The following is a 13,734-nucleotide window of genomic DNA, read 5'->3' as shown; positions in this document are numbered from 1 at the left end:
CATTCTTCTACCTTTCCTTATAATATAAATGATGCGTTTCACTGTTCAATTGAATTAATCTTTCATTGAAAATACACCGCAGAAAAATGCTTTCAAATTACATGAGTACTTTCTTATTGGGTTTGTCGTATGAACCTTCACATTTGTGAAAATAATAATTTGGCTTTCTAACTGACTAGTGTTAACGTTACCCAAAGAGAAACGTCTCCCGACTGGTCCCTTTTCTTAACTGCTGCTGTTGACATTACATAATGCGAATAGTAGGTAACGCATGCGTTATTTAGACATCTTAACAGTTTATCAAATATTAACTGACTTAAACTACGTTAAAGTCATATTAACCTACCTAGCTGATGTGGTGTTTTATTTTCAACCGACTTTCACATATAAGCTTGCCGCATACAAACGCTAGCTGATAAACATTAACGTCGACTGATACAAATGACAAACCCCTGTGAAAATGCTTAATATGACGGATACCTAGACACCGATATTTACATTTTGATAGGTAATAGGCGAAAGCTAACTATTAGCTTGGCTAGCCTCATTAGCGAACTACTACCCACGTGCCCCTTATTTTGGACAGACAGACCCCTTACGATACTGTATAAATCCTTTACCTGTGTCACAAGGTGGTTATTAGTTCAGATAAATACGAATTCCGGGGAAAGGAGGTTTCAGAAATGGAAATAAAATATTATTTACACCATCAAAACAGTTGTCACAACTCTCAGGCCGCCATACTTGTGCGTAGTTACGGTAGGTAACGAGGGACAAACTAGACACGTGCGTGAGTGAATAATGCTTCATTTTTTTAACCATACAATATGAGGCTTGTTATTAAGCGAGCGATATATGGATAATTAAATATAGGCTTGTTTTTTTCTGTTTAATTGTGCCTTTAACATACAGGAAACCAATGTGTTCTCAGACTTAGATCTTTCTCTGTACCTACCTTCTACTATGGTGCAAAGTTATCCCTAAATACATCATAACCAAAACATGTACTTCCATATTTATATTGCCTTTATTCAAATTTTCAATTACAAACACCCAAAGTACAAAAACGAATCCATTTATCCCTCCCCCCAAACAAATATAACTCAAATTCCTCATTTAACAGATGTTAAAGAAACTTATATAAATGAATACACATCAAAAATCATCACATTAGTTTACCTTGAACATTCAACAGCACACCAATACTTTCACCCATGCGTTCAAGTTGCAAAAACAAAAGTAAATGTGATATTACAGCTCTTTTTTTCTGCAATTAGTCGAAACAGGCAGCAATATCATAATTTTACAGTCAATTCTTTCCTATCAAATAGTTTACTTTTCACATAACCTTTACAGAATATTTACGGCGCAATATATTGTATTTGGTACCAGCTTAAGGAACAGGAAAAACAGTGCCGTGTCAATCTTGACAATAGTTAACACCACATTAAGCCTAATGATAACTTTCTGTAAGGTCTAATCATATCAGAATCACACATTAGAAATGAAGGAGCTGTAATTTTAAGAGTCACCCATAATACATTTTCAGACTCACTGGCAATGACACTATAGCAGTGCATTAAAATCTTTCACACTCCATTAGAAACCCGTGGAAAGGTACAATCTTTCCAAAAATTACGTTTCCATCATGTAAAAGTGGATAAAATATTGTGACCAGATTCTGGTCGCTCAAAATAGATGGAGGAAAATATAATTACCTATGTAAATGGTCTTAGAAAAAAGCACAACTGTGTTTAGTGAACCAAATGGGGCAAATATTGAGCTTGACTTTTCCATAAATACATATGAAATACACTGATATAAATATGCCTATAGGGAAATTGTTCTGTGAATCAGAGCATTTCTGTGCAATCAAGTCAAATTTCGTTCGCTTATTATAGAAGCACTAATTAAGCAAAATTATGATGACTAAGAAACTGTATTTTCTTCTCAACCGAATGGGTGAAGTTCAGGTTAACAATTGGGTTTTGATTTTGCAAAGTCAAAGCTCAACAGGCTTCAATACTTTCCATCAAAGTGAAATTGGCAGAAATGCAAAAAAAAAAGTTTCAGACTCCCTCTCATCATTCCAAAAATAAAACGGACACACAGTGTCACAGAAGCAAAGCCCCCTACACACTTCAGCAGAGGACACAAGTCACTGATCCTGGTTCAGTGGTGTATATAGACGTAGTAATGTCTACTAATGACCAGTAAAGGCAGATAGGCTAACTGTGAATGAATGACTGCATGCATGCATTTTTAACTGTGCATTTACATTTTGGGTCTGAGAGAAGCTCTACATTTTACCAAAAACAAAAAAACATTGACAAAAGAACAAAATAACCCCCAAAAATATTGCAATGCATGTGTCCTCTTTTCTACCCATCAAATGTGCACCCTAATATTCAGATTTAAGTTGCAACAATATGAGACTGGTTTAAGAGCAAAGGCATACTCATTATTATATCAGGGTATGAGTGCAATGTAATATCCAACATCACATCGAAATAATATAAGGGTCATTTCTACAAAGAAAGGGGGTTCAAAGACTCATACACACAATGGCATTTACCTCTATGCCCTATTACTATTGTCCAACATTAAGTGGGAGGTAGCCTACAGTACCTTGTGCACTGAAAAATTTAGAAAACTGTACATCAATTTACACATGGCAGGCTTACTCTTTAGCAAGCTTGATCTTTGACATAACTCACACATGCTGCACACGCAATTGCTCAAGCACACATCAATCAGATCAGGGGAAAGTTAACATTAACAGCAGCAATATTACCTGCGGCCGTAGGTTTCTCTAGCCAGGATTTCAGACAAGATGTTTGCGCTTTGTTACTATCAGGGATGTAATCAAACAGAAGAAGCTATTAAAAGTGAACAGCAATGGTATTCCAAATACCTAGTTCACCAAGTCCTCTAGCTGGCTTTTCTTGATTAACCACTGTTTGAAGGTTCAGTGGCCCTAGACAACACACGACAGTATCACCAGGCCTAGTATGAAACATGGCTTGGTTACACTGAATTTGCTCCAATTACAAAAACAGGTCTATTTTACTTTTTTTTCTTTTTCTCATTTTTTAAACATCCTGGAGGGAAAAAAGCCCTTCATTACATGCTGAAGCCCAATTTAGTGGCTATCTGGCCCTTTGTTGTTTAGGTGACCGTGATGTCCATTAGTTATTTCTACAGTATTAAAATCCATTAAAATTCAACACTCATTAAAAGTCTAAGACTAATATGCACCTATGCCGTCTCCGACACTGCCTACTCAGCACACATGGAGTAGGCAGTGTGCATCGATAAGTGGTTCAAAGTCAAATTTTTCTGATTAGCTCAAACCACAGTATAATTTCACAGCACACAGTCTAAGAGAGGAGGCATTAGAGGAAGTTTGGTTATGGCAGATTCTGCTGATAAAGATGGAGGGGATAGGCAAAAAAGCAGCAAGGAAGTGGAAGTTTGGGTCCTGAATTCACAAAGTATCCATAAGAGTATGAGTTGATATTCAAGTTAGCACATCATGTGTGCCAACGGGCCAGATTTATACACGTACATCAGGTGTTTTTGCTTAACCCCACATTGTCCAGGTAGGATGGCTTTTTTGTGTTGTTAGCACATGGGTCATGTAAGGTTAAACATCACAATACCTGCTCCCATTTTGAACATTTTTGTATTCTTTAAAATGTAAATTTCTAGTAAGTGTACAAAATATGAGGTTGCACACTTAATCAGTAGATAACGGGCTGATCAGGTGACAAAGGTCCCTTATTACTTTTACCTTCTAAATCCATTTTAAATATGGAGGATATAGCACAAGAGAGAAACAAATTGTGTGCAAGGAAATCAAACTAAGTACTTGCCATAAGGCATACTGTAAATATTTTGTTCACCTGTCTTCTTGTAGAGCATTAAGAGTACACATTCCTATTATTTTCATTAGTATTTTACAGTTTCCTTAAAATTGGATAATTATGACGTGTACTCCAAAACAGTACGCGATCTTCCATGCAGCTCTCAATACATCTAAATAGTGCTTAAATGTACAAAATACTCATACTCCTAGTAACTTTATGATTATAAGGCCAAATAGCACAATAGGTAACCTGACAAGTGTCTGAGGAGGCACAGCCTGTCTAACAGTAAGACAAGACTGTAACAACAACTGTAGTCATGAATGCTGTGCACCAAAATTGCCCTGTTTTTTTTATATTCATTTTAATTTCTAAAATCTTCTACATTTGAACACACAAAATGCCACAATCAGCCACATAACAGTCAGCAGTATGAGCCTTCAATCACAGATCATTGGTGTAATTTGTGTAAAGAATGCACTCGTTAAGAATTCTTCAGAAGCTCCTCATGCCCCACATCACGTGGCATTAACACATCTTAAACTCTAGGATATGTCTAAGAGTGGGTACCTGGATTAATTTGGACACCTAACATGAAAATGCATCGCTGGATTCAAGATTTAAACAGTAAACGGTTTTCCTCTTCCCTCTTCTTGAGCGTTCTACTGGTGGCTTTGCATGATCATATCTGTGCATCTCAGGTCCATTACACTTGGATATTATGCTGAAACCCACCCATGATGTGTGTTAATGCCAGGTGGTGTGGAGGTGTTTTCCTTCAGGCTGTTCTGTCTTTGTTTGTCTCTCTGTACAATGACGTGAATCTTGCGTCATACAGAGAGGTGGATATCCTTCCCCTCCCCATTTACACTTAACCAAACAGACGGCAAAGGCTTTCAGATGTCCCCCAATGCCCTGCTACACTGGGGGCCTTACATAGCCTGAGACAAAGAGTAATGGATACATCATCACACTGACCAGTCATGTCTTTGTGTGAAATCATGCAAGACCATTTATCTCTCACACCATGAAAGAACATGGCATTTAGTCCCAGTGGGACTGAAAAAGCCCTCAATGTTTCCTTTCCATCTATTTAGAATTGGCTTCCACTAACTACAGGCATCAAAACCCTCACTGATTCTCCATCTCTCTCCCATGCACCTCATCTGAATTTCTATTACCTAATGCTAGCTGCACAGGAGATCCTCCAGGCCAAGAGAGGGCATTTTATCAAAGTCACAGGCGTCAAACAAGTCGCTGATTCCCTGGTCATCTCCCAAACCTAAAAGGTAGTCATCTTGGTCCAGAAGAGGAGGCCCAAGGTTTAAGAAAGGCCCCAGGGATGAAGGAATCTGATCTTCTGTCTGCTGGAGAAGACTGGTGTAAGGGGACGAGATGGGGGAGAGAGTAGTGACGGACACAGCTGCGGAAGAGGAAGGTGGAGCCACGGAGGGGCTGGGAGAAGCTGTCATGCAGCTGGGATCTGTGAAAGAAAATGGAGTCACCTAGTTATTATCTCTGCATGGTCAAGGAACCCTAAAGTAGATTGTGTGGGCCAAAAGAAGAGACCAATATTCAAATCTGACAAAAATCTGACTAATCACAGATGGTTTGTTTTCTTTGATCTGAAATAAGCTCCAGTGAATCAAGGCTTGGAACCAAAAGTTGCTTGGACACAAGTTGGTTGTTTATTGAACAGAGCAGGGGTTTACTGTCATTCAGCCAGGTCAGAGGAGTTTTTTGTCACTGAGAGGGTGGGACTCAAAACAAATCTATTCTAGTACCCGCTTAGCTAAGCATTGCACGCTAATTTTTTCTCACTATTACACTTTTGTCATTGTCCATACTGGTTAAAAGTTAAAAACAAACAAAACAAAATTGTTTTTTTAAATTCCCTTCAACATTATTATGCTAGCCTTTCCAAGCCTGAAGAACTGTTCCATCATTGTAGACTACTTTGTTTGTACTGGGGTCTGAAAAGATTCATACACCTTTACAACCACATTAACGGCAATGTCACGAAGCCTGTCATTAAATTTGGTACTGACCAGATCATGAAACCTAATGACTTCGTCGATCCCCAGACTTTTCATCTAGCATCACGAGCAGGTAAAATTGTCCACATGTCCAAAGTGCTAAATCGTCCATGACATGATACAGTACATCATAAACTAATGCTTCAAGCTTACTGTTAACATGTCAACTATTAAGTGTGTCAACGCTACAGGTCTCAAAAGACCCTGTGCTGAACATATGAAACACTCCTCTTGTTGGAAAAATCCCTGCAGGAAAGTCTGCACAGGAACAAAGATGCTTTAAAAGACCATCAATTGTCTTGTGTAGAAATAAATGAGAGCTTCCATAAGTGACATATAACTTATGTATATGTGTACTAAATGTAAGCTATGACTAAGTTGTTTCTTTATCTTTGAAGAGAAAGTTGAAGGAAAGTCATTACAGCCCCTGCACACCTATGTCTATCTGAAACAAACCTTGAAGGACTTTGAGGAAAGGCGAGTTCCCATTGATGTCCATGTTGCCATTTTTTACAGGACTCCTGGGGTCATTCTCCTCATCTGGGCACAGCAGGACTTCAATAGGACCCTTAGTGCTGGTCAGGTGGATGGACAAACTCTGGAGAGATTAGGAAAAAAAAAAAAACAGTGAGTTCAAATGAAAAAACTGACAAGACTGCACTTGATTAGAATGATGGACAGACTCCACTGAAAGACTCCTTTCCACATGTCCACAATGATGCAGTAAGTTTTGCTACAGACCTTGAGACTGCTTTAGTCACTGAGATGTTATCCCTAAACTCCTGGTAAAACAAATCAGCAACACCAACTCTAGAGGGGTCACCTGAGCTTACCACAGCTGGTGTATTAATGTCAGAAGAAATGCTGTGTCCGTTTAACAGTTTAACAGCTTGACAGATTAGAAGTGTTAGTGCTGTACTTCACTGCACTTTTTCAAAGTTTACACTCAGCAAAAGTGTTGTGAAGCTGTTTTTAGAATTCATCATGCTCCCAACATTTAGAGAAATACAATAGTTTGAGTCTGAAGGAATTTGATATCAATATATGCATCCAACACAGAGTTAGGTCTCGGACAAGTTAGTCTGCTAATTATAAAGTCAGGAAAACTAGCATAACAGACTAGCATCGTCCCAGACACATTGCAACACGTGATTATTCATATCAGTATCCTCAGGGTAAGATCAGAAGTGAATTTCCACAAATGTTCAACTGTTTCTTTAAGGGAAATACAAGTCATAGGTCAGATGACAAGTGAGCAAGAAGCAGAAGTTTCATCAGAACAACATGGACAGATGTAGCTTGTGCTTGTGCACATACCTCATCAGGGTCTGGTACTTCTAGTTTGGTGTCTGTGGGCGCTTTGACAACAATAACCGTCTGGTCTCTGAGGTTTCCCAGCTGTTTGATGTCTTGGTACGTTACATAGGCATATGTGGAGATGAAGGGGTTAAAGAAATAACACTACAATGTCATTACATGTTGATACTAAACCTATTAAAACTAAACAAACCTCAAAACTGCTGAAGTGATTGCATGCACCTACGCGTGCTGGTGTCGTAAACTAGATGACTTACTTAACATTTTAGGTACCATGATGTAAAACAAAGATCTGCTTTATGTGTAACAGATAAGATGGTTTGTAAAAAATCCACAAATCATAATGAGTGTTCTCTAAAGACAGAGTTGGAAGATGAAGCCTTGCACATCTGCTTAGGATCTGGCATTTTTTAAACTGAAAAAAAAAAAACTCAGTTCAGTTTAACTTTTGGATGACATGTCAACTAACAGCAAAAGGATATTTCTGGTTGCTTTGCAACTCGCTCATGTGTCTCACATCCAGGCTGCATCTCTGGATGAGTTGTTCAAGTCTCTGCTCTTCATCTCCAAGCGCAGAAACCTCCGCTGTCAGTCTCTGTCTCTGGCTCAGAGCCCCCTCTACCTCCAACAGACTACAGCCCCTGAGAGTGAGAAGAGAGTGAATTTAAACAGATTTAGTACTGACACAGGCTCTTTACTTGCCCCTATAACACTGTCTCTTACTCGTGGTATCAAATATTTTGTAAATTGGCTTCAACGGCAAAAAAGTGTCTAATCAGTTTTGCCATTTTTGGTTAAGTTTGTATAGTACAGATTTATGTTTCAATACATTAGTGATGTGTTCCCTGTGAGCAGACATTACAGAAAAAATATATGGTTTTGTACTTGAAAACTGTATTTTCAACAAGCAAAAATCTTCCTAGGTTCCCCTTGAAAACTACACAAACCTCCTGTAAGGCACAAACAGACTACAAATCACAGCAATTGAGGTCAGAGTGCTGAAAATGTTTTGTCTGTCTTGCTTAATAAGAGCGATCTAAAATATGAACTTAGGCCAACCACATCTCATCCAAGAAAGGTCAAAATCAGCACTGGAGATACAATATATTTTCCTCATAAGAACAGAAAACATATCCAGAGCTCATTTGTTTCACTGAATGCATTCATAGGCCTAAAGTGGTAAGCACAGGTGCTTATTGTGCTATTCCTAAACTGCATGTGCTCTTAGTGATTGCTGAACAAATGAGGGTGTAATTAAATTGGCAGAGTATAATGTAGCACAGTCAGGTATCCTCCTACTTTGATGTGGCAACAGCGTGCATGCAGCCACCTGCCTTCCTGCGCTTTACAGGCCAAGGAACATTCTGAATCCGTTTGTATGCCAAAACCCTTCATACCATTTTTACCAACCCCTGATGAACCCACAACGATTTTCTGAGACTTTAAAACTGCAAACAATTAGATAAGTTCTCACAAACACGACTCCGCTGAGTTAATGCTTTTGTGTAATAAACACAAAAAAGGAGAAAAGATGGAGGAGGCAGACACAACCAAGAGAACTGGAATATGTGTCACATTATGTTCTCAAACCTCTGCATGATGGATGAATTACACACAGAGTATCAATTTCAGTGGGTGCTTGGGTCCACAGATAAGACGAAACATACATACATAAAAAGAAAACCAAGAATTTGAGTGATAGAGTGAGACAAAATGACCACTTACATCCACTGAATGTTGTTCTTTGATTTCTTCTTGATGAGGTGAATGCCTTCTAGTACATTGGTGATATCATACAGCCGTCTTTTCTGTACCTGAAAGTAGAGGATACAGGTGTCGTCAGTTAAACTGTATCAATTATATTTAATGGATATATATGTTTAGGATGTCCCCTAAAAATTTTTTTTCCCCTCCCTCCCTCCCTTTTAGTTCTTGGCGCCCAAAGTTCATCAGCACCACTAACAGGATTTAAAGGAGAAATGCATTTACTATTAGGTAGGTTATTATTACATAACCATTCTACCATCAATACCCGCTTTCTTTTTCTCTGTGTCTAATGAGCCTTTTTCAAAGAAATTACCTGTAAAGTTTCAGCGGCGAGGTTGAGGTCCAAAACGCCGTCAGAAGACTGAGCAAGAAGGTCCACAAACTTCTTCGTCAACAGGCCCAGGGACGTGTCATACCGAGTCTTCTCTGGTGGAGACTTGGGCGCTATGGTGGAGGAAAAGAGGGAGGAACAGAGAAATAAAGGGGAAGGACAATGAATTTCATCGTTACACTTGATAGTGAATTTTTACAAGTAATACACAAAAAGTTTTACTTAGTAGCAGGAAACCCGAGTAAATCGTGGGTTTGTCCATAATGTGAAAAAGTCAACCTGATCACAAGACTCCTACACTCACCTTGGCTTCAAAAACAAGCAGTAGAAGAACAGCAGAGGTGTCAGTAGAAGTTAATAGTAGGTAGAACAGTACAATTTCATTAACTCCAACACAACCACCCTGCAATAAATCTTACCTGGATGAAGCTTATCATTTCATATTCAGTTTGTGTTGTGACTGTGTCACTAAGATGTAGATTCAGCTTTGTTGTCCTTTAGGGAAACTGGTGTGGGGTTTTTGAACTGGACAATATTTATAGGTTTAATAGCTGAATTACATTGCAATGCTAGGAAAACTAAAACAGTTGTTTTTGGGGTCAGGGAAAGTTGGAGGCAAATGACTCAATCAGTCATAATCAGCTGGGAATGTGTGATTTACATGAAGAGGGGATGACAAGCTACACTACAGGTCAAGCAACAACTTGAAGTTAACTTGAACTTTGATAATCACCAGCTGGAAACGTTTTGCTTAAAGCACAAAGTTAGATATTTACCAGCTGGACTTGTATTTCAATATCAACAGCTCTGTGTTCCCCTCATCAGAGGGTTACAGCATGTCACCTGTCTCCTCCTCCAACACATCCTGTGGCTGGAATCAACAATATATCACACTGCTGTAACGGCCATATATCATGAATACAACTGATGTGCTTTGTTTTAAGTTTTACACTCCATTTATATCATCTTCTTAGCCCCAATCACAGGTAGCAATTAGGAAGGAAGTGTGCACACACACACACAACAAAAACTAAAGCAACTTCATGTTTTTTAATGTGTGTGTGCACATGTGCGTGTTCAGCATTTCAGCTCCACTTAGTCTTGTTCAGTGAAATTCAAGGGATTACTATTTAAGTTGTTATATTTTGTGGTATGACATAACACCACGGAGCCTTACTTTTTGTTTTTTACTTATGACTTCAGCAAATAATGACAAAATGTATTTTAAAACTACTACCCATAGCAAGAAAATATAAACCACAATGTATTCCTAAAAATATTAAGTGTTGATGCCACTGCTAAGGAGGCTTATAGATGATTTTAGATGGTTTGTCTAATGAAAAAGACTTTAAAGATCATTGATTTTTGAATGAATTTTGAATGCCAATTATTCTCACACAAAATGGCTGGGGTAAACTCTGTTCCATTTATGTGTTCAGCTCAATGATGATCCATGTTTTTTCTGATAACTGTATTAAGTAGCTGCATTGAGGCTATTCCTGTGTATAAAACTATGAAACAACCTGAATCACTGTGCTGTAAAATTCTAGGTTACATGTACAAACATGGTGTCAGAGGGTTCCGTATAGCCTCTGCTTCTTACTTCTGGGTGTCTTTAGCCTTGCCCCATTGGTTGCTGCAGCCCCTCCTCTGCCTCTTGGAGTCCTGGCTGGTTCAGACTGGTACTGGTGGTCGGAATCATCAAGCGCCAACCGCCTTTTTGCCTGGGGTGACAAAAAGAAACGGTTAACAGCAGATATGGACATTTTGGTCACTTGGAAGGCATCTCAACTTTGATGCCACCTCACAAGAAATGATGCATGATGCTAAACGCATCATTACTTTAATGTTATATGTCTCCAGTGTTCAAAACCATGTGTACACTTTAAAAAGTTAACATAAATACAGTAAGAAGTTGTTCTAGGTTATGAAAAAGTTTATAAATTGATAGACAGTGCACTTTCTATGCAAACACCAGTGTTATTTCTTTTGATCATTGAATCTGAGAGGACTGTAGTCTTTCCCATTTCAGTTCTGAAAAGGAGGGCACACTTTGTTTCAGAATATCTGAGGCGGTGTGGTCCGCAAGACACGGTTATAAAATAGTTCGAGACATGACGTTCCTCAAAAAAAGTCAAAAGTCTTGTGATGTGGCACATAACCAGTGGTTGTGATTTCTCATTTTCTGAACTCATTGGCCAAGACAAACCCACATAACTTAAGAGTGAGTCACACCTATGGGTTTGATCACATTGTTGCCCAGTAATGCCAAAGAAAACCACTATAAGCATACAGAGACACCAGATAGCCCTGGAACTAAACCAGGCACCTACTGTTCAAGAATCATTTTCTGTATGTTAATCAAGCCCAAATAATAATGCCCTTTCTGAACAGCTGAGCTTATTGTCCAATTGGACTCAACATTAAAAGGTTGCCAATGTCTAATTTGTCACAATCAATTTATTTTGTAGTACCCTAACCCTTGAAAAAGGTGAGGTATGTTCATTACCTATGGTTTCAGCAATAGTAGATATTTTAAATGTCTGCCTCATCACAACCATAGTACTTGACACCATGCTTAAGCTAATTTAGTTTGTGTGTTCCAACAGCCAAGGCCATTTATACAGACATTTTTGAATTGCCTAACATAACCATTTCTGAAAACTGTTTGCCTATCACCAGCCTAAGTTGGCATTCTAGTCATCATCAAAGGTACATGGTGTGGTGGCTTAGTGAATAGCCTCTTCTACTAGGGAACCCTTACACTTGTGTTGGCAAGAATCTACCCTGTTTTAGTGTCTTTGAGCAACACACCAGTACCAGGGTGTTTCCCTCTAAACCCCTGGTAGGAGATAAGTCAAGTAACCTTCAGAGTGTTTTAAGCATAGTAAACCTGATCTTTAATACTTTCTTACTTAATCTAGCCCAAGTCTGAGAAAGAATAATATGCCCTCTGTTGACAGTCAAAAAGTCAGCCATTTTATATCAGCAAGCAGCAGCTCTCCCCCCACCCCTGCCTGGTCATGGCTACAGCCTGAGATACAGAAGCTGGTTTAGTTCATGAAGATTAATAGCCAGGAACAAACCAGCACCCTGATTGCTGCTGAAACTATTTTGTGTGGTTTGTGCAGGTTGAGAATACAGGAAACGTGCAGTCAGCACTAAAGCAACAAACTCGAGTTTCACTTTACTTGGCATGAAAGGCACCATAACGTTACACTTTATTTACAAAAACAGGAACATAAGACTTGTGTAAAATTAAGGTCATGGCCGACAACGAATAATGTTGTCCTCTAATAACCAATACTGCTGCTAGCCTTGAAAGCTAACACATTTTCAAGCTTCATCCAAGTTGGCTGGCATGCTCAGAGACGACTGGGAGAAATATCTATCGAGTAGTTTCAAAACTGAAGTGAAGCTTTAGCTGAATATAAACCCACGTCTTTGCAAGTTAAGCCACTCGTGTCTTGTTAGAGAGCTAAAAATTAGCTAACTAAGAGCCAAGCAGCCCAACAATACCCCCCAACCCCCAAATTAAGACACCAACAGCAGCCACTAGGCCACCGCTAACGTTACTCATCTCTTACCAATATTTCCATCTGGCTGCAAGGGTGAAGCGGACTCAAAAGCACCATGAAGTTAGCATAGCACGCTATTAGATGACAGGTCTACCCTTCTGGTAATGCAAAACTAACTTAAACTCGCCGTTTGCTTCCATACAGTCAAGAAATCACTTAACCAAGCCAGTTGGGTAACTTAGCTAGCGGTAGTTAGTTAGCCACCTCGCTAGGTTGAGTCGTGGGAATGCCCTCGCTAAGCAGCTAACGTTAGCTGCCCGAACAACAAGCTCGGCTAGCCTAGCAAGCTAACATTTTGTCGTGTTTGTGGCTAGTTGTAGCAAGCCAAATATGTTCAAACGAGCTGTATAGATGATTACCGGCGGTCTTCCCAGAGCGGGTCGTTGTCCTGCTCCGTTTGCTGCAGCTTGTTGTGGAGTTGTGTAAATGTTGTTTATCTGAGGTTCGGATAAACACACATTTGATGTCTGTGTAACGTTGCAAGGCGGTGGGGTCGTTATTATTTGGATAAACGTAGCGTTGGATTGACCGGGGTTTAAACGATCCGAGAGAGTTGTTAAAATGATATTATTGTCCAGAGGAGAGCCCCCGACCCCCGCTAAAATCACTTTGTCCGGAGCCGAGGAGATCCCTCTTCTCATCTTGCGTATTCGGGGTAACCCCTTTCTTGTCTCTGTACTTTCAAGCCTGAATGGCTGCTAATCCGCCGCAATTGTTACAAAAATAATCAGACCGAAGTAAAGATGACAGTCTGATTCATCGACTTTTGTAAAGTATTTCTCCTTAAGAAAGTGCATTTAGGCAGATGCAACGGATTAAAAAGTAGCGCAACTCTCGTT

General features: G+C 39.3%; 2 protein-coding genes across 2 annotated transcripts in view; both read right to left on the bottom strand.

Annotated features, from left to right (window-relative positions):
• cdkal1 (CDK5 regulatory subunit associated protein 1-like 1) overlaps positions 1-739 on the bottom strand; it is a 208,772-nt gene extending 208,033 nt beyond the window's left edge. Inside the window, exon 1 of the mRNA XM_070912255.1 lies at positions 621-739. The gene's annotated coding sequence lies outside the window, so the exon portion shown is untranslated. The remainder of the gene's footprint in view (positions 1-620) is intronic.
• Positions 740-5,053: 4,314 nt separating this feature from the next.
• Positions 5,054-13,012, bottom strand: LOC139290590 (transcription factor E2F3-like). Its single transcript, XM_070912413.1, has 8 exons — positions 12,905-13,012; positions 10,921-11,041; positions 9,300-9,430; positions 8,945-9,033; positions 7,702-7,860; positions 7,220-7,334; positions 6,355-6,500; positions 5,054-5,321 (listed from the first exon to the last, which is right to left on the bottom strand). The coding sequence occupies exons 1-8, from the start codon at positions 12,950-12,952 to the stop codon at positions 5,054-5,056; spliced, it is 1,077 nt and encodes a 358-aa protein (XP_070768514.1). The 5' UTR covers positions 12,953-13,012.
• Between the last annotated feature and the right edge of the window lie 722 nt (positions 13,013-13,734).

The sequence above is a fragment of the Enoplosus armatus genome, chromosome 9 (assembly GCF_043641665.1).
Source record: "Enoplosus armatus isolate fEnoArm2 chromosome 9, fEnoArm2.hap1, whole genome shotgun sequence".
Classification (NCBI taxonomy): domain Eukaryota; kingdom Metazoa; phylum Chordata; class Actinopteri; order Centrarchiformes; family Enoplosidae; genus Enoplosus; species Enoplosus armatus.
This window is presented reverse-complemented; position numbering and strand designations above follow the sequence as displayed.